Genomic DNA, 26,773 nt, shown 5'->3' with positions numbered 1-26,773 from the left:
TCCCCCAGCCAAAACGACCCCAACAAACTTGAGCTCATCCAAAAGTCCTACGGTCTGTATCCGAACTGGCATCAACTCTCATTCACCCATCACCTACTGTGCTCACTGACCTACATTAGCTCCCAGTCCAGCCCTAAAACCCTCCAAGGTTGCTACACTGTCCAAATTCTGGTCTCTTGTGCATTCTCAATTTCCATCACTCCAGCATTGGCAGCCATGTCTTCAGCTGTATAGGTCCCAAATTCCAGAATTCCCTCCCTAAACCTCTCCGCCTCGCTACATCTGTCTTCCTTTAAGACGCTCCTTATTTGGTAACCTAATAACTCCTTCTGTGGTCTGGTGTCAAATGTCATCTGACAACGTTCCTGTGAGGTGCCACAGGTCAGGTGTTATATTAATGCAAGTTGTTGCCGTAAGCAAATTCTTATAAGCTGTAAGCAGAATAATGTTCTATATTTTTTTAGCAGATTAGCTGTGTTAAAAAGCACAATAATTTAAGGTCCTGTGGTAACTATTGGCAAAATTGTACTGAGGCAGTGTTTCAAGTGCCACTGTTTTTATAATAAACTAGTGTAAACTTGGCTTTATTATATAAATCATTCCTTCACAGTAAGAAATACATTTCAATGTTATCACATTGAGGGAAAATTAATAAAAGATATTGGCAAACGTTCTTCATCTAGACAAGACTGCTTCCCTTTAACAAAAACAAGAAATGCTGGAATCACTCAGCAGGTCTGGCAGCATCTGTGGAAAGAGAAGCAGAGTTAACGTTTCGGGTCAGTGACCCTTCTTTGGAACACTTTCGGTCACTGACCCGAAACGTTAACTCTGCTTCTCTTTCCACGGATGCTGCCAGACCTGCTGAGTGATTCCAGCATTTCTTGTTTTTGTTTCAGATTTCCAGCATCCGCAGTATTTTGCTTTTATTTTACTGCTTCCCTTTAATATTAATAGCTCAAGTCACAAAGTGGAAATAAAGACACCAAAGGAAGGTACTAAACCTGGAACCACACAGCCCTGCTGCAATGTATCACCACAATCAGGAACCAGTGAGTTTTTTAGCTCCTATCTATGGATGTGCAGGTGCTGGGGAGGAGAATAGGATACTGTCTGAAAAGAATGTTCAAGTATTCACAGCTACTTTACTAATTAGCTCCACCTAGCTTAAAGACACAAGGCATGTCTTGATACAGAGCATAACCACTGTTCCCATTTAATTCAAACAGCAGGTGCGGGCAATAGTTCTGCTGTTGCTGTTTATAGCTCCATCTTTTGTTTCGTTACTTGTCCCATTACCACCTCCTTTTGCCTTTCACCATCATCTCCTTTTGCCATTTAATCTCTCCTGTCCTCCACCATATCACAGGACTTCCCTTTGTTCTTTCCTCCTCTTCCTTCCCCCTTGTTCCTGGTTCTGTACTAGCTTATGATTTGTTACATCTCTAGCTTCTCCCAGTTCTGACGAAAGATCATCAGTCTGAAGTGTTAACGGTTTCTCGCTCCACAGATACTGCTTGACCTGTTGAGTGCTTCCAGCAATTTTGTGTGTTCAGACTGAATGTGGAGGAAGTTGGTTGTATATAAGTGTTTTATAAAGGAGACTAACTGGCTCAAAACAATTTCATCACACGTGTTTTGGATTCCAGATGGAATAAAGACTGTATGAACACCAACCTGTAGCACTTTGTCACTGAAACAATGAAATAAAACAATTCTAATAATCTTAGCTGGTGTATAAAAATGCAGAAATTCATTAAATGCAATAAACACAAAGTGCCAGAAATAGTCAGCAGGTCTGGCAGTATCTGTGGAAAGTGAAACACAGTTAAAGTTTCAGGTCTGTGACCTTTCATCAGAACTGACAAAGGATATCGCAAAAGGTTAGTATGCAGATACTGCAAGTAATTAGGAAAGCTAATAGAATGTTATCATTTATCGCAAGGGGAATTAAATATAAAAGTAGGGAGGTTATGCTTCAGCTATACAGGGCGTTGGTGAGACCACATCTGGAGTACTGTGTACAGTACTGGTCTCCTTATTTAAGGAAAGATGTAAATGCCTTGGAGGCAGTACAGAGAAGGCTTACTAGACTAATACCCAGAATGGGCAGGCTAGGCTGTCTTACAAGGAAAGATTGGAACATGCGAAGTTAGGAACAGGAGGCAGCCATTCAGCCCCTCGAGCCTGTCCTACCATTCAATGAGATCATGGCTGATCTGCAGCCTAACTCCATATACCTGCCTTTGGCCCATATCCCTTAACATTTTTGCTTAACAAAAATCTATCTACCTCAGATTTAAAATTAACAACTGTTCTAGCTTCAACTGCTGTTTGTGGGAGAGAGTTCCAAACCTCTACCACCCTTTGCATGAAGAAGTGCTTCCCAACATCTCTCCTGAACGGTCTGGTCCTAATTTTTAGACTATGCCCCCTAGTTTTAGAGTCTCCAACCAGTGGAAATAGTTTATCTTTATCTAGCCTGTCTTTTCCTGTTAATATCTTGAAGACTTCGATCAGATCACCCCTTAACCTTCTAAATTCTAGCAAAAACAGGCCTAATTTGTGTAATCTCTCCTCGTAACTTAACCCCTGTAGTCCAGGTATCATTCTTGTAAACCTACGTTGCACTCCCTCTATGGCCAATATATCCTTCCTAAGGTGTGGTGCCCAGAACTGCTCACAGTACTACAAGTGGGGTCTAACCAGGGTTTTGTACAGCTACAGCATAACCTGTGTGTTTTTATACTCCAATCCTCTAGATATAAAGGCTAGCATTCCCTTAGCCTTTTTGATTATTTTCTGCACTTGCTCGTGGCATTTTAAAGATCTATGCACCTGAACCCCCAAGTCTCTTTGGACATCCACTGTACTTAACCTCTTCCCATTTAGAAAGTACCCTGGCACTACCCTTTTTGGTCCAAAATGGATAATCTCACACTTGGCCACATTGAAATCCAACTGCCACAGTTTTGCCCACTCACCTAGTCTGTCATTATCTCTTTGCAATTTTATGCTATCATCTAGACTGCCTACAGTGCCACCTAACTTTGTATCATCAGAAAATTTGGATATATGACTTACTATGCCATCATCCAAATCATTAATGAATAATGTGAATAATTGAGGCCCCAACACAGATCCCTGCTGGACACCACTAGTCGCATCCTGCCAATCGGAGTACTTACCCATTATCCCCACTCTCTGTGCCTACCACTCAACCAACTTCCTAACCATGTCAATAATTTGCCCTCAACTCTATGGGCTTCTACCTTAGTTAATAGTCTCTTATGTGGGACTTTATCAAATGCCTTCTGGAAGTCCATATAAATAACATCCATAGACATTCCCCTTTCCACTACCTTAGTCACCTCTTCAAAAAAATTCAATGAGATTTGTCAGGCATGACCTTCCCGTCATGAATCCATGCTGGCTGTCCCTGATTAACTGAAATTTTTCTAGGTGTTCAGTCACCCTATCCTTGATTATAGACTGCAGCAACCTGCCCACCACAAATATCAGGCTAACTGGTCTGTAATTTCCTTGGTTTCCCCTTTCACCCTTCTTAAAAAGTGGAGTGACATGTGCAATTTTCCAATCCAGAGGGACCACTCCTGAATCTAGGGAACTCTGAAAGACTATAGTTAGGGTATCTACAATGTGCTCCCCTACTTCCTTTAACACCCTCGGATGGAAACCATCAGGTCCTGGGGATTTCTCACTCTTTAGTTCCATTAATTTCCTTGTTACTGATGTTTTACTTACGTTAATTGTATTAAGTCCCTGTCCCCTATCGGCTATTAATTTTTTCAGGACTTCCGGCAAGTTATCCTCCTTTTCTACTGTAAATACTGAGGCAAAGTAATTGTTCAACATGTCTGCCATTTCCCCATTATCAATGACAATATCTCCATTTTCAGCTTTTAATGGGCCTACATTGCTCTTGACCACCCGTTTTCCCTTTATGTAACTAAAACATTTCTTCTTATTGATTTTGATGTCCCTTGCAAGTTTCCTTTCATAATCTCTTTTAGCAGCTCTTATAAGCTGCTTTGTGACCCTTTGCTGTTCTTTGTATCAATCCCATTCGGCCGGATCTGTGCTGCATTTTTGTAAGCCCTTTTTGTTTTATGCTATCCCTAATCTCTTTAGTTGTCCATGGCTGTTTTTTCTGTGAAGTGGAGCTTTTTCCTCTCAGGGGTATATACTTGATCTGTATTTTGTTAAATGTTTCTTTTAATATTCTCCACTGTTCTTCAGTCGTTTGACCCATTAACAGATCTACCCAGTTTACCGTGGACAGTCTCTGTCTCATTTCGGTAAAGTCAGCCTTACCCAAGTCTAAAATTCTAGTAGCTGTTTTGGACAGACTAGGCTTGTATCCAGTAGAATTCAGAAGAGTAAGAGGCGACTTGATTGAAACATACAAGATCCTAAGGGGTCTTGACAGGGTGGATGTGGAAAGGGTCACTGACCCGAAACGTTAACTCTGCGTTCCGAAGAAGGGTCACTGACCCGAAACGTTAACTCTGCTTCTCTTTCCACAGATGCTGCCAGACCTGCTGAGTGATTCCAGCATTTCTTGTTTTTGTTTCAGATTTCCAGCATCTGCAGTATTTTGCTTTTATTATATGGATGTGGAAAGGATGTTTCTCCTTGTGGGAGAATATAGAACTAGGGGTCACTGTTTAAAAATAAGGGGTCGCCCATTTAAGACAGATGAGGAGAATTCTTTTCTCTCAGAGGGTCGTGAGTCTTTGGAATTCTCTTCCTCAAAAGGCGGTGGAAGCAGAGTCTTTGAATATTTTTAAGGCACAGCTAGATAGATTCCTGATAAGCAAGGGGGTGCAAGGTTATTGGGGGTAGGTGGAAATATGGAGTAATCAGTTCAGCCATGATCTTACTGAATGGCGGAGCAGGCTCGAAGGACCGAGTGGCCGACTCCTGCTCCTAATTTGTCTGTTCGTAGGTAGAAATGTAACAGGCTTTGAGCAGGTGAAAGGGGAGAGCGTGGGGGGTGGGGGGGAGGGGAATGGACAAAAGGGAAGGTTTATGATAGAGCGGAGGGCAGGAGAGATTAAATGACAGAGATGTAACGGAACAAAAGGCAAAAGGGCGTGTTAATAGTTGTAGTAAATGCAATATGTGTAATGTTTAAGGTGGACCATCTCCAGTGAGCCCATAATGTGTTCTTGCCTCATTATTACACATCAACATTATTCTACAAAGCTAGAGGATCTTTCTTAAGATTAGTTTTTAACATCATAGAGAGCGGTTTGGGAAGATGAGCGGAGAATGTGTTTAAAGAACACCTTCCAATTTCTACTTGATAACTACAGCATATGTGGTCTCAAATATCTGCACTTTGATTTTGCAACATGCTTTACCTGAAAGAGATGCAGCTCTTGTCATCGGGCCCTTTAACCACCACACCAGTAGCTCCCCCAGATCGAACAGCAAACACCTATGAACAGCAAATTGAAAAATGCACTTAAAAACAAAATCTGCTATCCAATCCAATAAATAACATATCTCTATATTATCACTCAAGTTATGGACTTAGGGCTGAAAGCTTATCATTTCTACCTGTTAGCGTCTGCTTTCAGAACTTCTGGACGTCCCAAAACACTTCACAGCCAATTAGATACTTTTGAATTGCAGTCACTGCTGTGTAATGTCAGAAATACAGCAGCCAATTTGCATACAACAAGCTCCCACAAACAGCAATATGAGAATGATCTCTTTTTCTAGTGATGTTGATAGAGGGATAATTACTATGCTGGACATCAGGGAGAGCTCCCCTGTTCTTCGAAATAGTACCATGGGATCTCAGTTTTACATCTTGTTCAAAGGATGGCGCCTTCGACAGTCGAGCACTCCCTCAGTATTGCACTGGGAGTGTCAGCTTGGATTATATGCACAGATCTCTGGAGTGGGACTAAAACCCATGACCTTCTGACTCGGAGGTGAGAGTGCTACCCATTGAGTCAAGGTAGACATCAAATTGAACCCAGCTGAAGCTATGAGGCTGTAATTATAAAATCAAGTTATGTTCGTTTGTGATAACTGTGCTGACAACTGTATTATCCCTACTTGTAGAGTAGTAATTACTAGTACATTAAACTGTGCCCTGCCCTGTAATTGATATTTTCAGACTGGTGAGACAGGAATCTCCTTGCTCATTCTTAACTGACATGGTTGTGTGTGAAATGTGTTTGGATAAACTCAGCCAATTCCCAGGTGGATGCAAATCAACACACAACAGAGGCGATGGGATCACTGGTGTCACAAGTATAGTTATTGAAGTGTTCAAACTGTCGCAGGAGAAGATGGCATAGTGTTAATGTTACTGAGCTAGTAATCCAGAGACCTAGGCTAACTTGCTGATCTAAATACGATTGCCTCTACATTGGGGAGACCATTTTGCGGAACACTCTGCTCAGACCCTGAGATTCCGGTTGCTTGTCATTTCAACACTGCCACCCACCCCCCCCCCCCACCACCCCCACTGCACTCATGCCCACATTTTGCTCCTTGGCCTGCTGCAGTGTTCCATTGAACATCAATGCAAGCTTCAGGAGCAGTACCTGATCTTTTGATTCTGCAAGGCTGTAGAGTGCCACTCAACCTGGAGTTCAACAATTTCAGAGCATGACTGGCCATTTTTTATATTTTTTAACCATGTGCCTGTTTTTTCATGAGAACAGAGCTGCTCATTACTCTGCCATTAACAATCTCTCTGTACTAATGCTTTGTCTTTCACCACAAGCACTAACACGGTCTTTGCCTTTGCCCCATGACAGTTTTGTTATTTAATCTCTCCTGCCCTCTGCCCTATCACACACCTCTCCTTTTGTTCTCTTCCTCACCAAACCACACCGCAACCCCCCCTTCACTTGCTTAACCTTTGCCAGTTTTGATGAAAGGTCACAGGCCTGAAACATTAACTCTACTTCTCTCTCCACAGATGCTGCCCGACCTGCTGAGTATTTCCAGCACTTTCTGTTTCATTTCAGATTTCCAACATCTGCAGTATTTTGCTTTTACTGACCCAGGTTAACGCCCTGGGGGACATGGGTTCAAATGGCACCACGCTAGCTGGTGGAATTTAAATTCAATTAATTCATAAAAATCTGGAATTGAAAGCTAATCTCAGTAATGGTGCCATGAAGCTGTCATTGATTGTTGTAAAAACCCATCTGGTTCACGAATGTCTTTTAGGGAAGGAAATCTGCTGTCCTTACCTGGTCTGGCCTACATGTGACTCCTGACCCATGGTAATGTGGTTGGCTCTTACCTGCCCTCTGACATGGCCTAGCAAGCCACTCAGTTGTCAAGAGCAATTAGGCATGGGCAACAAATGCTGGCCTCGCCAGTAACACCTACATCCCAAGAAAGAAATAAAAGAAAAGCGATTGGACCATGCCAATTAACGATGCATTTAACACTTCAGCACGAGTACAGGGCAGAAACCCATGATACAGTTCCACTGCAAATGCACCCCACATTGCTTGCTCTGCCTTCACCTCATTCATTCGCCCTTTTCACACAACCTGCATTTATATAGCACCCTTAATGTAGTAAAATGTCCCGAGACACTCCACAGAAGCAAAATTTGTTAACAAGCCACATAAGGCATTATTAGGACAGGTGACCAAAAACATGGTCAAAGAGGGAGTTTTAAATGAGCATCTTAAAGGAGGAAGGAGTGGCAGAGAGGCTTAGGGAGAGAATTCCAGAGCTTAGGACCTTGGCAGCTGAAGGCACGTCCAACAGTGAAGCAATTAGGCCAGAATTGGAGCAGGGCTGTGGGCTGGAGATTACAGAGGTAGGGAGCAGCGAGGCCACAGAGGGATTATAAAACAAGGATGAAAAGTTTAAAATTGAGACGTTGCCACACTAAGAGCCAAAGTAGGTCAGTGAGCACAGGGGTGATGGGGAACTGGTGCGAGTTAGGATGAGCTCAAGTTTAGGGAGATGGGAGGCCGGCCAGGGGAGCATTGGAATAGTCAAGTTTAGATTCACTTGTTATTATTTACTGTTTCTCTGTATTCACTTGTCTCCTCCTTTGCTACTATCTCAACCCCATCTCTGCTCTTTTCTTGTGTTTCGCTTTCTTGCTCTTTTGTTTTTACTTCGCTCTTTGTCTCTCTGTACTTTAGTGAGTGGCAGTAACAGTGGCACTCAGTTGAGTCGCCAATTTAGAGGCAGCAGCAGGTAGAAACAGCAGCATCAGGACTTGTGGGTGAGCAGGTCAGAGGTGGGCATCTCATCTAATGCGCAGAGAACACTCTCTTGGTTGTTGTCTTCCAGTAGGAGGCAAGTTTACAGGCAGACTCAGTCTTTGAGACATGAGGACAGCAAATGCATGAGAACACCACCATCTCCAAGCTCCCCTCCTAGTCACACACCATCCCGACTTGGAACTATATCACCGTTCCTTCACTGTTGCTGGGTCAAAATCCTGGAACACCCTTCCTAACATCACTGTGGGTGTACCTACACCACATGGACTGCAGCAGTTCAGGAAGTTGGCTCGCCACCACCTTCTCAAGGGGCAACTAGAAATGGGTGATAAATGCTGACCTTGCCAGCAACGGTCACATCCTCAGAATAACTAGAAATAAACTGAATCAGTTCAGCAATTTCTACTAGTGAGAGGAAACTAAAAGGTGGAGCACTGCATACGGGGTAAGATTAGGAAGCTGGCATCTGTATTAATGGGTGTTCTTCAGAAGCCTACAGTGTCATCTGTTATCTCAACAAATTACACAGGATATACACACAGAAACAGGCCAACTAGTCCATGCCAGTGTTTTATGTTCCCCTCAAGCCTCCTCCATCTTTCCTCATCTAAAACTATCATCCTAACCCTCTATTCTCTTCTCCCTCATATGTTTGACTAGCTTCCCCTTGAATGCATCTATACTTTTCGTTTCAACCACTCCCTGTGGTATCAAGTTCCACATTCTCACCACTTTTTGGGGAAATACATTTCTTCCGAATTCCCTATTGGATTGCTTGGTGACCATCTTACCCACTCCATCACAACCTTTCATAATTTTAACATAGAAACTAGGAGCAGAAGTAGGCCTTTTGGCCCTTCGGGCCTGCTCCGCCATTCAAAAGAGATCATGGCTGATCGTCTAATTCAGTATCCTGTTCCCACTTTCTCCCCATGTCCCTTGATCCCTTTGGCATTAAGAAATATATCTAACACCTGCTTGAATATATTTAATGACTTGGCCTCCACTGCCTTCTGCAGTAGAGAATTCCACAGGTTCCCCACCCTCTGAGTGAAGAAATTTCTCCTCATCTCGGTTCTAAATGGCATACCCCGTATCCTGAGACTGTGACCCCTGGTTCGCGACTCCCCAGCCATCGGGAACATCCTCCCTGCATCTAGCCTGTCTAGTCCTGTTAGAATGAGATCCCCTCTCATTCTTCTAAACTTTAGTGAATATGGGCCTAGTCGACCCAATCTCTCCTCGTACGTCAATCCTGCCATCCCAGGAATCAGCCTAGTAAATCATCTTTGCACTCCCTCCATGGCAAGAACATTCTTCCTTAGATAAGGAGACAAAAACTGCACACAATACTCCAGATGTGGTCTCACCAAGGCCCTGTACAACTGCAGTAAGACATCCTTGCTCCTGTACTCAAATCCTCTTGCAATGAAGGCCAACATACCACTCGCCTTCCTAACTGCTTGCTGCACCTGAATGATTGCTTTCAGCGACTGGTGTACAAGGACACCCAGGTGTCGTTGCACCTGCCCCTTTCCCAATCTATCACCATTCAGATAATAATCTGTCTTTCTGTTTTTACAACCAAAGTGGATAACTTCACATTTATACTGCATCTGCCATGCATTTTCCCACTCACCCAACTTGTCCAAATCACACTGGCGCCTCTACATCCTCCTCACAGCTCACTTCCACGCCCGCCCCCCCCCCCCCCCCCGCCAGCTTTGTGCCGTCTGCAAAATTGGAAATGTTACATTTAGTTCCCTTACCCAAGTCATTAATATATATTGTGAATAGCTGGGGGCCAAGCACTGAACTCTGCGGTACCCCACTAGTTACTGCCTGCCACACCGAAAAAGACCCGTTTATTCCAACTCTCTGTCTTCTGTCTGTCAACCAATTCTCAGTCGTTGCCAGTATATTACCCCCAATCCCATGTGCTTTAATTTTGCACACGAACCTCTCTGAACGGACAGGGGGCATTCTGAAGGGGGAGGGTGAACAGTCAGAGGTTGTGGTACGCCTCGGTACCAACGGCATAGGCAGGAAGAGTGATGAGGTCCTGCAGGTGGAGTTTAGGGAGTTAAGTAGAAAGTTAAAAAACAGGACCTCTAGGGTTGTAATCTCGGGATTACTCCCTGTGCCACGTGCCAGTGAGGCTAGAAATAGGAAGATAGTGCAGCTAAACACGTGGCTGAACAGCTGGTGTAGAAGGGAGGGTTTCAGATATCTGGACCATTGGGATCTCTCCAGGGACAGATGGGACCTGTACAAGAAGGACGGGTTGCATCTAAACTGGAGGGACACAAATATCCTGGCTGCGAGGTTTGCTAGCTGGGAGGGTTTAAACTAGTGTGGTCGGGGGGTGGGAACCAGAGCAGTAGGACAGCAAGTGAAATAAATGAAGGGGAACTAGTAAATAAGACCAGTAAGACTAAGAGGAAGAGCAGGCAGGGAGATGTTGTGGAGAACAGCGGGACTGGTGGTCTAAAGTGCATTTGTTTCAATGCAAGCAGTATAACAGGTAAGGCAGATGAACTTAGAGCTTGGATTAGTACTTCGAACTATGATGTTGTGCCTATTACAGAGACTTGGTTGAGGGAAGGACAGGATTGGCAGCTAAATGTTCCAGGATTTAGAAGCTTCAGGCGGGATAGAGGGGGATGTAAAAGGGGTGGGGGAGTTGCATTACTGGTTAAGGAGAATATCACAGCTGTACTGCGGGAGGACACCTCGGAGGGGTCATGCAGTGAGGCAATATGGGTGGAGCTCAGGAATAGGAAGGGTGCAGTCACAATGTTGGGGGTTTACTACAGGCCTCCCAACAGACAGCAGGAGGTAGAGGAGCAGATATGTAGACAGATTTTGGAAAGATGTAAAGGTAACAGGGTTGTAGTGGTGGGTGATTTTAACTTCCCCTCTATTGACTGGGACTCACTTAGTGCTAGGGGCTTGGATGGGGCAGAATTTGTAAGGAGCATCCAGGAGGGCTTCTTGAAACAATACGTAGATAGTCCAACTAGGGATGGGACCTGGTATTGGGGAATGAGCCCGGCCAGGTGGTCGAAGTTTCAGTAGGGGAGCATTTCAGGAACAGTGACCATAATTCCAAAAGTTTTATGGTACTTGTGGATAAGGATAAGAGTAGTCCTCGGGTGAAGGTGCTAAATTGGGGGAAGGCTAATTATAACAATATTAGGCAGGAACTGAAGAATTTAGATTGGGGGCGGCTGTTTGAGGGTAAAGCAACATCTGACATGTGGGAGTCTTTCAAATGTCAGTTGATTAGCATCCAGGACCAGCATGTTCCTGTGAGGAAGAAAGACAAGTTTGGCAAATTTCGGGAACCTTGGATAATGTGGAATAATGTGAGCCTCGTCAAAAAGAAAAAGGAAGCATTCATAAGGGCTGGAAGGCTAGGAACAGACGAATCCCTTGAGGAATATAAAGACAGTAGGAAGGAACTTAAGCAAAGAGTCAGGAGGGCTAAAAGGGGTTATGAGAAGTCATTGGCAAACAGGATTAAGGAAAGTCACAAGGCTTTTTATACGTATATAAAGAACAAGAGGGTAACTAGGGAAAGGTTGGCCCACTCAAGGACAGAGAAGGGAATCTATGTGTGGAGCCAAAGGAAATGGGCGAGGTACTAAATGAGTACTTTGCATCAGTATTCACCAAGGAGAAGGACTTGGTGGATGATGAGTCTCGGGAAGAGAGTGTAGATAGTCTCAGTCATCTCATTATCAATAAGGAGGAGGTGTTGGGTGTCTTGCAAAGCATTAAGGTAGATAAGTCCCCAGGGCCTGATGGGATCTACCCCAGAATACTGAGGGAGGCAAGGGAAGAAATTGCTGGGGTATTGACAGAAATCTTTGCATCCTCATTGGCTACAGGTGAGGTCCCAGAGGACTGGAGAATAGCCAATGTTGTTCCTTTGTTTAAGAAGGGTAGCAAGGATAATCCAGGAAATTATAGGCCGGTGAGCCTTACGTCAGTGGTAGGGAAATTATTAGAGAGGATTTTTCGGGACAGGATTTACTCCCATTTGGAAACAAATGGACTTATTAGCGAGAGGCAGCATGGTTTTGTGAAGGGGAGGTCATGTCTCACTAATTTGATTGAGTTTTTTGAGGAAGTGACAAAGATGATTGATGAAGGAAGGGCTGTGGATGTTATCTATATGGACTTCAGTAAAGCCTTTGACAAGGTCCCTCATGGCAGACTGATACAAAAGGTGAAGTCACATGGGATCAGAGGGGAGCTGGCAAGATGGATACAGAACTGGCTCAGTCATAGAAGACAGAGGGTAGCAGTGGAAGGGTGCTTTTCCGAATGGAGGGATGTGACCAGTGGTGTTCCGCAGGGATCAGTGCTGGGACCTTTGCTCTTTGTAGTTTTTATAAATGATTAGGAGGAAAATGTAGCTGGTCTGATTAGTAAGTTTGCGGACGACACAAAGGTTGGTGGAGTTGCGGACAGTGATGAGGATTGTCAGAGGATACAGCAGGATATAGATCGGTTGGAGACTTGGGCGGAGAAATGGCAGATGGAGTTTAATTCGGACAAATGTGAGGTAATGCATTTTGGAATGTCTAATGGAGGTGGGAGGTATACAGTAAATGGCAGAACCCTTAGGAGTATTGACAGGCAGAGAGATCTGGGCATACAGGTCCACAGGTCACTGAAAGTGGCAACGTAGGTGGATAAGGTAGTCAAGAAGGCATACGGCATGCTTGCCTTCATCGGTCGGGGCAAAGAGTATAAAAATTGGCAAGTCATGTTGCAGCTGTACAGAACCTTAGTTAGGCCACACTTAGAATATTGCGTGCAATTCTGGTCGCCACACTACCAGAAGGACGTGGAGGCTTTGGAGAGGGTACAGAAGAGGTTTACCAGGATGTTGCCTCGTCTGGAGGGCATTAGCTATGAGGAGAGGTTGGATAAACTCAAATTGTTTTCACTGGAACGACGGAGGTGGAAGGGCAACGTGATAGAGGTTTACAAAGTTATAAGCGGCATGGACAGAGTGGATAGTCAGAAGCTTTTTCCCAGGGTGGAAGAGTCAGTTACTAGGGGACATAGGTTTAAGGTGAGAGGGGCAAAGTTTAGAGGGGATGTGCGAGGCAAGTTCTTTACACAGAGGGTGGTGAGTGCATGGAACTTGTTGCCTGGGGAGGTGGTGGAAGCAGGTACCATAGAGACGTTTAAGAGACATCTTGACAAATACATGAATAGGATGGGAATAGAGGGATACGGACCCCGGAAGTGCATGAGGTTTTAGTTTAGGCAGGCATCAAGATCGGCGCAGGCTTGGAGGGCCGAATGGCCTGTTCCTGTGCTGTACTGTTCTTTGTTCTCTGTTATTGTTCTTATGTGGGACCTTACCAAAAGCCTTCTGAAAATCCAAATACACCACATCCACTGGTTCTCCCTTATCTATTCTACTAGTTACATCCTCAAAAAACTCCAGCAATTTGTTAAGCATGCTTTCCCTTTCATAGAAACATAGAAAATAGGAGCAGGAGTAGGCCATTCGGCCCTTCGAGCCTGCTCTGCCATTCATTATGATCATCCAACCCAGTAACCTTGTCCCGCTTTCTCCCCATACCCTTTGATCCCTTTAGACCCAAGAGCTATATCTAACTTCTTCTTGAAAACCTTCTTTCGTAAACCCATGCTGACTTTGTCCAATCCCGTTTATGCTTTCCAGGTGTTCTGCTTTCTTATCCTTTATTTTGGACTCTAGCATTTTCCCCACTACTGATGTAAGGCTAACTGGTCTGCAATTCCCTGTTTTTTCTCTCCCTTATTTTTTAGATAATGGGGTTACATTTGCCACCCTCCAATCTGTAGGAACTGCTCCAGAGTCTGTAGAAATTTGGAAGATACCCACCAATGCATCCACTATTTCCAAGGCCACTTCCTTTAGTACTCTGCGATGTAGATTATCGGGCCCTGGGGATTTGTCAGCCTTTAACGCCATTAATTTCCCTAGCACTTTTTTTTTTTACTAATACTAAGATCTCTATTCGGTCACCCCTCAGCCTTCTTGCTCATCTCAGGGCTGCAAGTCTGCCTTCAGGTATTGCAAGGGATATACGTCAGAACCAAAGGATCCAACTGGAAGAATTTATAAATGACAATGGTGTCCCCTTCAACTTTCAGCATCTCAGTGCACTCATCAGCAATAAAGAATGGATTGATCACCCACTGCCAGCACCTAATCCTCCCAGGTCAGGTATAGATGTCAGATGCAGAGTAAACCTCACTCAACAAAGAAGGAAAACTAAAATGATGCATATGCTGGAAATCTGAAATTAAAAAACCCAGAATATGCTTGAAATACTCAGTAGGGCAGACAGCACCTGTGGAGAGAGAAACAGAACTGCTGATACGTCATTGACCTGAAACATTATCTCTTTCTCAAGCCACAGGTGCTGCCGGATGTGCTGAGTGTTTCAAGCATTATCTGCATGTGTTAAGTATAGCAAATTGCAAAGGTGTTTATATTACTTTGTTACACCTAGATCAGAAAGGAAATTCTTGCCTAACCTCACAATAGCAACATTAATGGTCCTGGAGAAGATTCAAGAGGGCTACCAAATAAATGAGTAGTTTAAAAACTCAGTTATCGTAATAGGCTGACAGATCAGTCTTTATATTGTAGAAAACAGACAGTACTGCATGTCCCAATTCTCTCAAAACTATCGAATTAAATCATCCATCCACCTCAACAGTCCCTGCATCATTTTAAATCCTTCAATATAAATCTGCATTTGAAACGGACAAAGTATTGCAAGCGTAAAACACTGTCAGTGTTAGCTCAGTTGAAATCATTCACACTTGAATCAGAGCATCAGAGATTCAAAATCCACTACAGAGACTTGAACATATAATCCAGGCTGAGACTCAGTGCAGTACTGAGGGAGCGCCGCGCTGTCGGAGGGTCAGTACTGAGGGAGCGCCGCGCTGTCGGAGGGTCAGTACTGAGGGAGCGCCGCGCTGTCGGAGGGTCAGTACTGAGGGAGCGCCGCGCTGTCGGAGGGTCAGTACTGAGGGAGCGCCGCGCTGTCGGAGGTGCCGTACTGAGGGAGCGCCGCGCTGTCGGAGGTGCCGTACTGAGGGAGCGCCGCGCTGTCGGAGGTGCCGTACTGAGGGAGCGCCGCGCTGTCGGAGGTGCCGTACTGAGGGAGCGCCGCGCTGTCGGAGGTGCCGTACTGAGGGAGCGCCGCGCTGTCGGAGGTGCCGTACTGAGGGAGCGCCGCGCTGTCGGAGGTGCCGTACTGAGGGAGCGCCGCGCTGTCGGAGGTGCCGTACTGAGGGAGCGCCGCGCTGTCGGAGGTGCCGTACTGAGGGAGCGCCGCGCTGTCGGAGGTGCCGTACTGAGGGAGCGCCGCGCTGTCGGAGGTGCCGTACTGAGGGAGCGCCGCGCTGTCGGAGGTGCCGTACTGAGGGAGCGCCGCGCTGTCGGAGGTGCCGTACTGAGGGAGCGCCGCGCTGTCGGAGGTGCCGTACTGAGGGAGCGCCGCGCTGTCGGAGGTGCCGTACTGAGGGAGCGCCGCGCTGTCGGAGGTGCCGTACTGAGGGAGCGCCGCGCTGTCGGAGGTGCCGTACTGAGGGAGCGCCGCGCTGTCGGAGGTGCCGTACTGAGGGAGCGCCACGCTGTCGGAGGTGCCGTACTGAGGGAGCGCCGCGCTGTCGGAGGTGCCAGGGTGAGGGAGCGCCGCGCTGTCGGAGGTGCCAGGGTGAGGGAGCGCCGCGCTGTCGGAGGTGCCAGGGTGAGGGAGCGCCGCGCTGTCGGAGGTGCCGTACTGAGGGAGCGCCGCGCTGTCGGAGGTGCCGCACTGAGGGAGCGCCGCGCTGTCGGAGGTGCCGTACTGAGGGAGCGCCACGCTGTCGGAGGTGCCGTACTGAGGGAGCGCCGCGCTGTCGGAGGTGCCGTACTGAGGGAGCGCCGCGCTGTCGGAGGTGCCGTACTGAGGGAGCGCCGCGCTGTCGGAGGTGCCGTACTGAGGGAGCGCCGCGCTGTCGGAGGTGCCGTACTGAGGGAGCGCCGCGCTGTCGGAGGTGCCAGGGTGAGGGAGCGCCGCGCTGTCGGAGGTGCCAGGGTGAGGGAGCGCCGCGCTGTCGGAGGTGCCAGGGTGAGGGAGCGCCGCGCTGTCGGAGGTGCCGTACTGAGGGAGCGCCGCGCTGTCGGAGGTGCCGTACTGAGGGAGCGCCGCGCTGTCGGAGGTGCCGCACTGAGGGAGCGCCGCGCTGTCGGAGGTGCCGTACTGAGGGAGCGCCGCGCTGTCGGAGGTGCCAGGGTGAGGGAGCGCCGCGCTGTCGGAGGTGCCAGGGTGAGGGAGCGCCGCGCTGTCGGAGGTGCCGTACTGAGGGAGCGCCGCGCTGTCGGAGGTGCCGCACTGAGGGAGCGCCGCGCTGTCGGAGGTGCCGTACTGAGGGAGCGCCGCGCTGTCGGAGGTGCCGTACTGAGGGAGCGCCGCGCTGTCGGAGGTGCCATACTGAGGGAGCGCCGCGCTGTCTGAGGTGCCGTACTGAGGGAGCGCCGCGCTGTCGGAGGTGCCAGGGTGAGGGAGCGCCGCGCTGTCGGAGGTGCCAGGGTGAGGGAGCGCCGCGCTGTCGGAGGTGCCGTACTGAGGGAGCGCCGCGCTGTCGGAGGTGCCGCACTGAGGGAGCGCCGCGCTGTCGGAGGTGCCGTACTGAGGGAGCGCCGCGCTGTCGGAGGTGCCGTACTGAGGGAGCGCCGCGCTGTCGGAGGTGCCGTACTGAGGGAGCGCCGCGCTGTCGGAGGTGCCGTACTGAGGGAGCGCCGCGCTGTCGGAGGTGCCGTACTGAGGGAGCGCCGCGCTGTCGGAGGGTCAGTGATGACGGAGCTGTTGACAAGAGTTGTTGTTGTTGTTGTTGTTGGCGGCAGCTCCGCTCGAGACTCGGTTCGCGCGCTTTCTCCCTCTCACCTGTTTATTGGCTTCATCGAAAAAGACATTATTGACGGCGGAGACTTTCTCGAACTGCACGGGGCTATCGCACAGCTCCAAATAATGCTCCTGCGGTAGTGGTGGTGATGCCGGTGCCGCCATCATCATTACCGCTCAGCCGCCGGCTCTGTTTACATCCGCTATCCTGCTGTACTACGCACGCGCGCTGCCCTCCGCTGAGTCACTGCGCACGCGCGGCCATATCCGACGGTTCACTGCGCACGCGCGGCCTGATCCTGACTGTCTACTGCGCACGCGCAGTTTATGACAGGCTGGACGGAGCTTGTCAGAAGAGCATCTAAAATTTAAATTCTTTTATTGTAATTTTTCTTTAAATGTAGTTTTCCTGCAGGTAAGGGTAACATTTATAACAGGGTTGACCAACCTTTTCGAGTTGTTGGGACCACTTTACAATTTTTGTCTTACGTAGGGGGTGGTGAGACAATTTCAGAAAGAAAAATTTCAGCATTAAAAGTTTATCTTACTATTAATCAAAACAACAAATGTGCATTTTTGTGAAGAATCTTTCAATGAGAAGATTAAATTATTGACTTACTTTCTCATCACTATAATAAGAGCAAAATACTGCAGATGCTGGAACTCTGAAATGAGAAGAGAAAGTGCCGGAAATACTCAATAGGTCTGGCAGCATCTGTCTATAAGTAACATTTATAACAGGGTTATCCAGCCTTTTCATGTGACACAGATGCTGCCAGACCTGCTAAGTATTTCCAGCACTTTCTCTTATTACTATGTTGGACACTGACTTAGTGAGATACCTGGCATTTTGTTGCTTGCACAGGTCGTCAATCTCTGCCTGCACACGTCTTATAGCGATGTTCATCTGTCAGGAGTGAGCTTGATCAATCTGTCTCTTTCTGTCTGTATTGCCCCACCCTCTGTCCCCTATCTCTCTCTGAAACCCTCTCTCTTCTCCCTCTGTCTCTGCCCCCTCTCTGTTTCTCTCTTTTGAACCCCCCCCCCCCCCTCTATTCCCCCTTTTCTCTCACTGTCCTCCCCCGGTCTCTCTCTTCCCCCTCCCCCTTTTATTTAGAGATACAACTCTGAAACAGGCCCTTCAGCCCACCGAATCTGTGCTGACCAACAACCACCCATTTATACTAATCCTACATATGGCGGGCAGCCATAAAGGCGGGGCTAAAGTGTGGCGAGTCGAAGAGACTTAGCAGTTGGCAGCAAAAATGACAGAGGCGCAATGGGAGAGCCAACTATGTAACAGCCCCGACAAACAAATTTTTCTGCAGCACCTGTGGAAGAGCCTGTCACTCTAGAATTGGCCTTTATAGCCACTCCAGGCACTGCTCCACACACCACTGACCACCTCCAGGCGCTTACCCATTGTCTCTCGAGATAAGGAGGCCAAAGAATAACATTAATCCCATATTCCCTACCACATCCCCACCATTTTCCTACCACCTACCTACACTAGGGGCAATTTAAATGGCCAATTTACCTATCAACCTGCAAGTCTTTGGCTGTGGGAGGAAACCAGAGCACCTGCTGCTGCCACTATACTCTCTCAGGCCATCCCTCAGGATCGAGGATGACTTACTTCCACTCCAGTTTGATGGGTTTGCGATGGCTGATAATTCCAATGTGTGATCTACAGACTCCTTACTTTTTCTCTAGCCCTCACGCACAGGCACATACATGCAAAAACCGGTTAACTGAGAAAAAAAGGATTTTTGTTTACAGCTGTTTCAAAGGAATTTTAAAAAACTTAGACTGCAATGATCTGGAAGGAATTTCTTTGGTTCAGCGAGGTGTCCCAAAGACGAATAGTTGGCTGCCACTAGGAATTTTCCAGGCGAGTTGATGAACAGTCTTGTTTGGGTAGGCATTCAAAGAAATTCAACTGCAGCAGGCGTCACATAGGTCTTCCAGCAGGTGTGCAGCAACAGGTGTCAGTTCTCTGTTGCACATTCGATGCAAAAGTCCTTTTGAAAGATGCAGGGTTTCCTCAGAAATGCAGGAGGCAACAGTACCACTTCATACAAGCTTTTACTTTTCAAGAGCAAGGATTCTTTACAGAGAGATAATAGTTATTAGGTATTTCTTCTGATCTCCAGGCAGGTGCAAATCAAATTCCAATTGTCTGCTTGAGTCCAAACCCACTCGCTTTTAACAGTTCAAAATGAAACGAGCTTTTCAAAGCAGATCTCATGCTAAGTCATAAATTCTCTCTTGTCACACAAAGGGTAACTCTTAGGTCAAAACCCCCTCTGGTTTTCTTGAAATCGCCTGCTTTCCAGTCCTTGTTTACCAGTTCAACTTTTGTTGAACTTCCTTTCAAAAAAACACCCAAAGCTCAGCCTTTTCAGTTTTAAAAATACAGATTGCAAGTTTTACCAAAAAATATATAGAACATCTGTAACACCTCCGCCCTTGGTGAAATGAAATGCCATTCATTTGCGTTTCATTTCAATGTATAAAAACACAGAAGTTGAAAACATTTTAAAACACATTTTCCGCAGTCATCCCCCATTCACTCTACTTGTAGTTATTACAATTTTGCTTTGTACCATAAGGTCATAAGAACTAGGAGCAGGAGTAGGCAATTCAGCTCAAGCCTGCTCTGCCATTCAATACGATCATGGCTGATTTCATCTCGGCCTCAATTCCACTTTTCTGCCCTTCTCCATAACCCTTCAATCCTTTACTAATTAAAAATCTGTCTATCTCCTCCTTAAATTTACTCAATGTCCCGGCATCCACCGCACTCTGGGGGTAGTGAATTCCACAGACTCATGACCCTTTGAGAGAAGTAATTTCTCCTGATCTCTGTTTTAAATCTGCTACCCCTTATCCTAAAACTATGACCTAGATTTCCCCACAAGAGGAAACATCCTCTCTACGTCTACTTTGTCAATCCCCTTAATCATCTTATATACCTCAATTAGATCTCCTCTCATTCTTCTAAACTCAAGACAGTAAAGGCCTAAACTGCTCAATCTCTCTTCATAAGACAAACCCCTCATCCTTGGAATCAATATAGTGAACCTCCTCTGAACTACCTCCAATGCAACTACATCCCTCCTCAAATAAGGGGACCAAAACTGTACGCGATGCTCTAGGTGCGGTCCCACTAATGCTTTGTGCAACACTTCCCTACTTTTATATTCTATTCCTTTAGCAATAAATGCCAAAGTTCAATTCGCCTTCCTTATTACCTTTTGTACCTGCATACTAGTTTTCTGCGATCCATGCACAAGGACACCCAGATCCCTCTGCACCAAAGCATTCGGAAGTTTCTCTCCATTTAGATAATAATTTGCCTTTCTATTCTTCCGACCAAAGTGGATAACCTCACACTTCTCCACGTTAAACTCCATCTGCCAAATTTTGGCCCATTCACCTAACCTATCCATATCCATTTGTAAATTTCTTATTTCTTTATTGCAACTTACTATCCCACCTATTTTAGTGTCATCTGCAAATTTGTCTATAGTACCTTCTATCCCTGCATCCAAGTCATTTATATAGATTGTAAATAGTTGGGGCCCAAGGACCGAACCCTTTGGCACCCCACTAGTTACATCTTGCCACCCAGAAAAAGACCCATTTATCCCGACTCTCTGTTTTCTGTTGGTTAACCAATCCTCTATCCAAGCTAATAAATTGCCCCTAACCCCATGTGATCTTACCTTGTGTATTAACCTTTTATGAAGTCCAGATATACTACATCTACAGGATCCCCAATATCCACTTTGCTTGTCACAGCTTCGAAGAACTGAGCAAATTAGTCAAACACGATTTACACTTCATAAAACCATGCTGACTCTGATGGATTGCGTTTTGACTTTCTAAATGTCCTGTTATTACTTCCTTAATAATGGATTCTAACAATTTCCCAACGACAGATGTTAAACTAACTGGTCTGTAGTTTCCTACTTTCTGCCTCCCTCCCTTTTTGAATAAGGGCGTTATATTAGCTTTTGTCCAATCTGCTGGAACCTTTCCTGCATCCAGGGAATTTTGGAATATTATAACCAATGGATCCACTATCTCCACTGCCACTTCCTTTAAGACCCTAGGATGTAGGCCATCAGGCCCTGTGGGCTTGTCTGCCTTCAATCCCAATAGTTTTATCAGTACTTTTTCCCTAGTGATGATGATTTTTCTAAGTTCCTCTCTTTCTATAACCTCTGCATTTCCTGTTACTATTGGGATGGTACTTGTGTCCACCACCGTGAAAACTGAAGCAAAATACTGATTTAGTGTCTCTGCCTTTTCTGTGTTCCCCTCTATTAACTCCCCAATCTCATCCGCCAAAGGACCAACATTCACTTTAGCTACTCTCTTCCCTTTTATATACTTATAGAAGCTTTTGCTATCCGTTTTTATATTTTATGCTAGTTTTCTTTCATAATTTACCTTTGCTCTTTTTATTACTTTTTTCATAACCTTTGTTGATCTTTAAAAGTTTCCCAATCTTCCAGCCTGCCACTGGCCTTTGCAATATGGTATGCCTTAGTTTTTGTCTTTTTCTTATCCTTAACTTCCTTGCTTAGCCATGGATATTTTTTCCCCCTCTTAGAATCTTTCTTCCTCTCTGGAATATATTTTAGTTGGGAGGAACTGAATAGCTCCTTAAACATCTGCCACTGCTCATCAACCTTTTAGTCTTCCTGCCCAGTCCACCAGGGCCAAATCTGTCCTCAAGCCTATGTAATTACCTTTGTTTAACTCCAGAAAGCTAGTGTGGGACTCCAGTTTCTCTCCCTCAAACTGAATTTGAAATTCCAGTATGCTATGATCACTCTTCCCTAGAGGATCCTTAACTATGAGCTCATTAATTAATCCCACCTCATTACACAATACCAAATCTAGAATAGCCTGCTCCCTGGTTGGTTCCACAACATATTGCTTCACAACATATTCCACAACCATCTTTACTCATATATTCAAATAAAGTTAGATTCATGCCAAAGCATCTGCAATAACATTATAATTCCTGAAATTTGCACAATCTTTAAGTAATAGGGTTGCAACAATAAACTTCATTGGAATATTCTGGCATTCTGGGTTTTACATTTTTCCACAAAGATTATTCAAATCAGCCAATTGTAACCTTCCAAACATACCCTCCCAGTTGTTTTATGTATTCCTTCCAAATATCACTATAGACCAACACCACAGCAAGGTAAACTACAGTTCAGAACACTGGCTACTACGGGGTTCACTGGTCTCTGAAAAGTTTCTCGAGTACCCACTAACTTGTAAGGTATCACTTGACACTGGTAAAGACCATCTGGTATGACAAAAGCTGATGTTAAAGGAAAATGCCAGTATCCCTTTAAGAAATCTATCTTTGTAAGAAACATGCCACAGCCCACTCTGTCAATAGTCTTCCAAGCGAGGAATTGGGTAGGAGTCTGCCTTTGTTACTGCATTAACTTTTCTGTAGTCTATGAAAAGTCTCGTTGACCTATCAGGTTTAGGTACTAATACTATTGGTGAGCTCTAGCTGCTTTGACTGGGTTCAATTAAGTTGTTTTCCAGCATGTATTGGATTTCGGCTTTTACTTGGGCCTGTTTATCTGGACTTAAGCGGTTAGGATGCTGTTTTATAGGAATGGATTCCCCCACATCCACTAAGGTTGTGTGGCTAAGGTTGTACATCCTGGCTTATCCCTACAGACTTTTTTAAATGCTGTGAGTAGCCTTGTTAGGTCTTCTTGTTGTTCTGCATCTAAATATGAAAGTATGGTGTCCACTCTTCCTAGCAATTCAGTATTACTTAACTGGATAGTTGAGGTTCAATTTGAGGATTGTCAATGCCTCATCCTCACTATCTAACACTACTTGACGTAGGGGCCGGCGGAGGACCTGAAAGGAACAGGGCTGAAAATCTATAAATAAAGAACGGGGCTTGAGGCCCGTCACCTACCTGACGTCCAGGGCAGCGACGCACCTGAAAGGAACAGGGCTGAAAACCTACAAATAAAGAGCGGGGATCGAGGCCCTTCACCTACCTGACGTCTGGGGCAGCTGCGGGCTCTCTGACTGTTCCTGAGCTCACTCTGTTTGGATTTCGGAAAAAAAAATAAGAATAGTGACATCACTGAAATTCTGGTCGCTGATTGGTTGATGGGCGGCACCTGTGCCTGGGGAGAACTGTGATTGATTTGGAGTTAAAAAAAGGCTCCTTTTAAATTAAAGCCCGAGGATAGCTACCTGTAAATTTTTAATATTTACTGGCTATTCTAGTGCTGTTTGCACGGAGTAAGGCTGTAAGTTAAATGTGGGTATTTTCGTTGGCTGGGTAGGCGGTGGCGTAGTGGTATTATCTCTGGACTAGTAACCCAGAGACCCAGGGTATTTCTCTGGGGATATGGGTTCGAATCCCACCACAGCAGAAGGTGGGATTTGAATTTAATTAATAAACCTGGAATTAAAAGCTAGTCGAATGATGGCCATGAAACCATTGTCGATTGTTGTGAAAACCCATCTGGTTCACTAATGTCCTTGAGGGAAAGAATTTGCTTTCCTTACCTGGTCTGGCCTACATGTGACTCCAGACCCACAGCAATGTGGCTAACTCTTACATGCCCTCTGAAATGGCCTAGCAAGCCACTCAGTTGTACCTAACCGCTATGAAGCCAATAAAAAGGAATGAAACCAGACGGACCACCCGGCATTGACCGTGGCACCAGAAACGACAACGGCAAACCCAGCCCTGTCTACCCTGCAAAGTCCTCCTTACTAACATCTGGGGGCTTGTGCCAAAGTTGGGAGAGCTGTCCCACAGACTAGTCAAGCAACAGTCTGACATAGTCATACTCACGGAATCAGACCTTACAGACAATGTCCCAGACACTGCCATCACCATCCCCGGGTACGTCCTGTCCCACCGGCAGGACAGACCCAGCAGAGGTGGTGGCGCAGTGGTACACAGTAGGGAGGGAGTTGCCCTGGGAGTCCTCAACATCGACTCTGGACCTCATGAAGTCTCATGGCATCAGGTCAAACAGGTTACTGATTACCACCTACTACCCTCCCTCAGCTGATGAATCAGTACTCCTCCATGTTGAACACCACTTGGAGGAAGCACTGAGGGTGGCAAGGGCACAAAATGTACTCTGGGTGGGGGACTTCAATGTCCATCAGCTAGAGTGGCTCAGTAGCACCATTACTGACCAAGCTGGCCGAGTCCTAAAGGACATAGGCTGCTAGACTGGGTCTGCGGCAGGTGGTGGGGGAACCAACACGAGGGAAAAACATACTTGACCTCGTCCTCACCAATCTGCCTGCTGCAGGTGCTTCTGTCCATGACAGTATTGATAGGAGTGACCACCACACAGTCCTTGTGGAGACGAAGTCCCGCCTTCACATTGAGGATACCGTCCGCGTTGTGTTGTGTGGCACTATCATCGTGCTAAATGGGAAAGATTTCGAACAGATCTAGCAATGCAAAACTGGGCATCCATGAGGCGCTGTGGGCCATCAGCAGCAGCAGAATTGTACTCAACCACAATCTGTAACCTCATGGCCCGGCATCTCCCCCACTCTACCATTACCATCAAGCCAGGAGACCAACCCTGGTTCAATGAAGAGTGCAGGAGGGCATGACAGGAACAGCACCAGGCATACCTCAAAATGAGGTGTCATCCTGGTGAAGCTACAACACAGGACTATCTGCGTGCCAAACCGCGAAAGCAGCATGTGATAGACAGAGCTAAGCGATCCCATAACCAACGGATCAGATCTAAGCTCTGCAGTCCTGCCACATCCAGCTGTGAATGTTGGTGGACAATTAAGCAACTAACTGGAGGAGGTGGCTCCACAAATATCCCCATCCTCAATGATGGGGGAGCCCAGCACATCAGTGCGAAAGATAAGGCTGAAGCTTTTGCAACAATCCTCAGCCAGAAGTGCCGAGTTGATGATCCATCTTGGCCTCCACCTGAAGTCCCCAGCATCACAGATGCCAGACTTCAGCCAATTCGATTCACTCCGCGTGATATCAAGAAATGACTGAAGGCACTGGATACTGCAAAAGCTATGGGCCCTGACAATATTCTGACAATAGCACTGAAGACCTGTGCTCCAGAACTTGCCGCGCCCCTAGCCAAGCTGTTCCAGTACAGCTACAACACTGGCATCTACCCTGCAATGTGGAAAATTGCCCAGGTATGTCCTGTACACAAAAAGCAGGACAAGTCCAACCCGGCTAATTACCACCCCACCAGCCGACTCTCAATCATCAGTAAAGTGGTGGAAGGTGTCATCAACAGTGCCATCAAGCAGCACTTGCTTAGCAATAACCTGCTCAGTGACGCTCAGTTTGGGTTCCGCCAGGGCCACTCAGCTCCTGACCTCATTACAGCCTTGGTTCAAACATGGACAAAAGAGCTAAACTCAAGAAGTGAGGTGAGAGTGACTGCCCTTGACATCAAGGCAGCAGTTGACCGAGTATGACATCAAGGAGCCCTTATCAAAACTGAGGTCAATGGGAATCAGGGGGAAAACTGATCGCTGGTTGGAGTCATACCTAGCGCAAAGGAAGATGGTTGTGGTTGTTGGAGGTCAATCATCTGAGCTCCAGGACATCACTGCAGGAGTTCCTCAGGGTAGTGTCCTAGGCCCAACCATCTTCAGCTGCTTCATCAATAACCTACCTTCAATCATAAGGTCAGAAGTGGGGATGTTCGCTGATGATTGCACAATGTTCAGCACCATTCGTGACTCCTCAGATACTGAAGCAGTCCGTGTAGAAATGCAGCAAGACCTGGACAATATCCAAGCTTGGGCTGATAAGTGGCAAGTAACATTTTCGCCACACAAGTGCCAGGCAATGACCATCTCCAACAGGAGAGAATCTCACCATCTCCCCTTGACATTCAACAGCATTACCATTGCTGAATCCCCCACTATCAACATCCTCGGGGCTACCATTGACCAGAAACTGAACTGGAGTAGCCATATAAATACCTTGGCTACAAGAGCAGGTCAGAGGCTAGGAATCCTGAGGTGAGTAACTCACCTCCTGACTCCCCAAAGCCTGTCCACCATCTACAAGGCACAAGTCAGGAGTGTGATAGAATACTCTCCACTTGCCTGGATGGGTGCAGCTCCAACAACACTCAAGAAGCTCGACACCATCCAGGACAAAGCAGCCCGCTTGATTGGCACCCCATCTACAAACATTCACTCCCTCCACCACCGACGCACAGTGGCAGCAGTGTGTACCATCTACAAGATGCACTGCAGCAATGCACCAAGGCTCCTTAGACAGCACCTTCCAAACCCACGACCTCTACCACCTCGAAGGACAAGGGCAGCAAATACATGGGAACACCACCACCTGCAAGTTCCCCTCCAAGTCACACACCATCCTGACTTGGAACTCTACCGCTGTTCCTTCACTGTCGCTGGGTCAAAATCCTGGAACTCCCTTCCTAACAGCACTGTGGGTGTACCTACCCCAAATGGACTGCAGCGGTTCAAGAAGGCAGCTCACCACCACCTTCTCAAGGGCAATTAGGGATGAGCAATAAATGCTGGCCTGGCCAGCGTCACCACATC

The 26,773-nt window shown here is 46.6% G+C and overlaps 1 protein-coding gene across 1 annotated transcript in view; it reads right to left on the bottom strand.

Annotated features, from left to right (window-relative positions):
* Window positions 1–17,383, bottom strand: part of rmc1 (regulator of MON1-CCZ1) — a 66,566-nt gene extending 49,183 nt beyond the window's left edge. Inside the window, exons 1-3 of the mRNA XM_068031029.1 lie at window positions 17,204–17,383; window positions 5,388–5,464; window positions 1,610–1,693 (exon numbers count right to left, since the gene is read on the bottom strand). Coding sequence (XP_067887130.1) covers window positions 1,610–1,693; window positions 5,388–5,464; window positions 17,204–17,332 — 290 coding nt within the window. The 5' untranslated portion in view covers window positions 17,333–17,383. The remainder of the gene's footprint in view (window positions 1–1,609; window positions 1,694–5,387; window positions 5,465–17,203) is intronic.
* Between the last annotated feature and the right edge of the window lie 9,390 nt (window positions 17,384–26,773).

This window comes from Heterodontus francisci, chromosome 5, assembly GCF_036365525.1.
Source record: "Heterodontus francisci isolate sHetFra1 chromosome 5, sHetFra1.hap1, whole genome shotgun sequence".
NCBI lineage: Eukaryota > Metazoa > Chordata > Chondrichthyes > Heterodontiformes > Heterodontidae > Heterodontus > Heterodontus francisci.
This window is presented reverse-complemented; position numbering and strand designations above follow the sequence as displayed.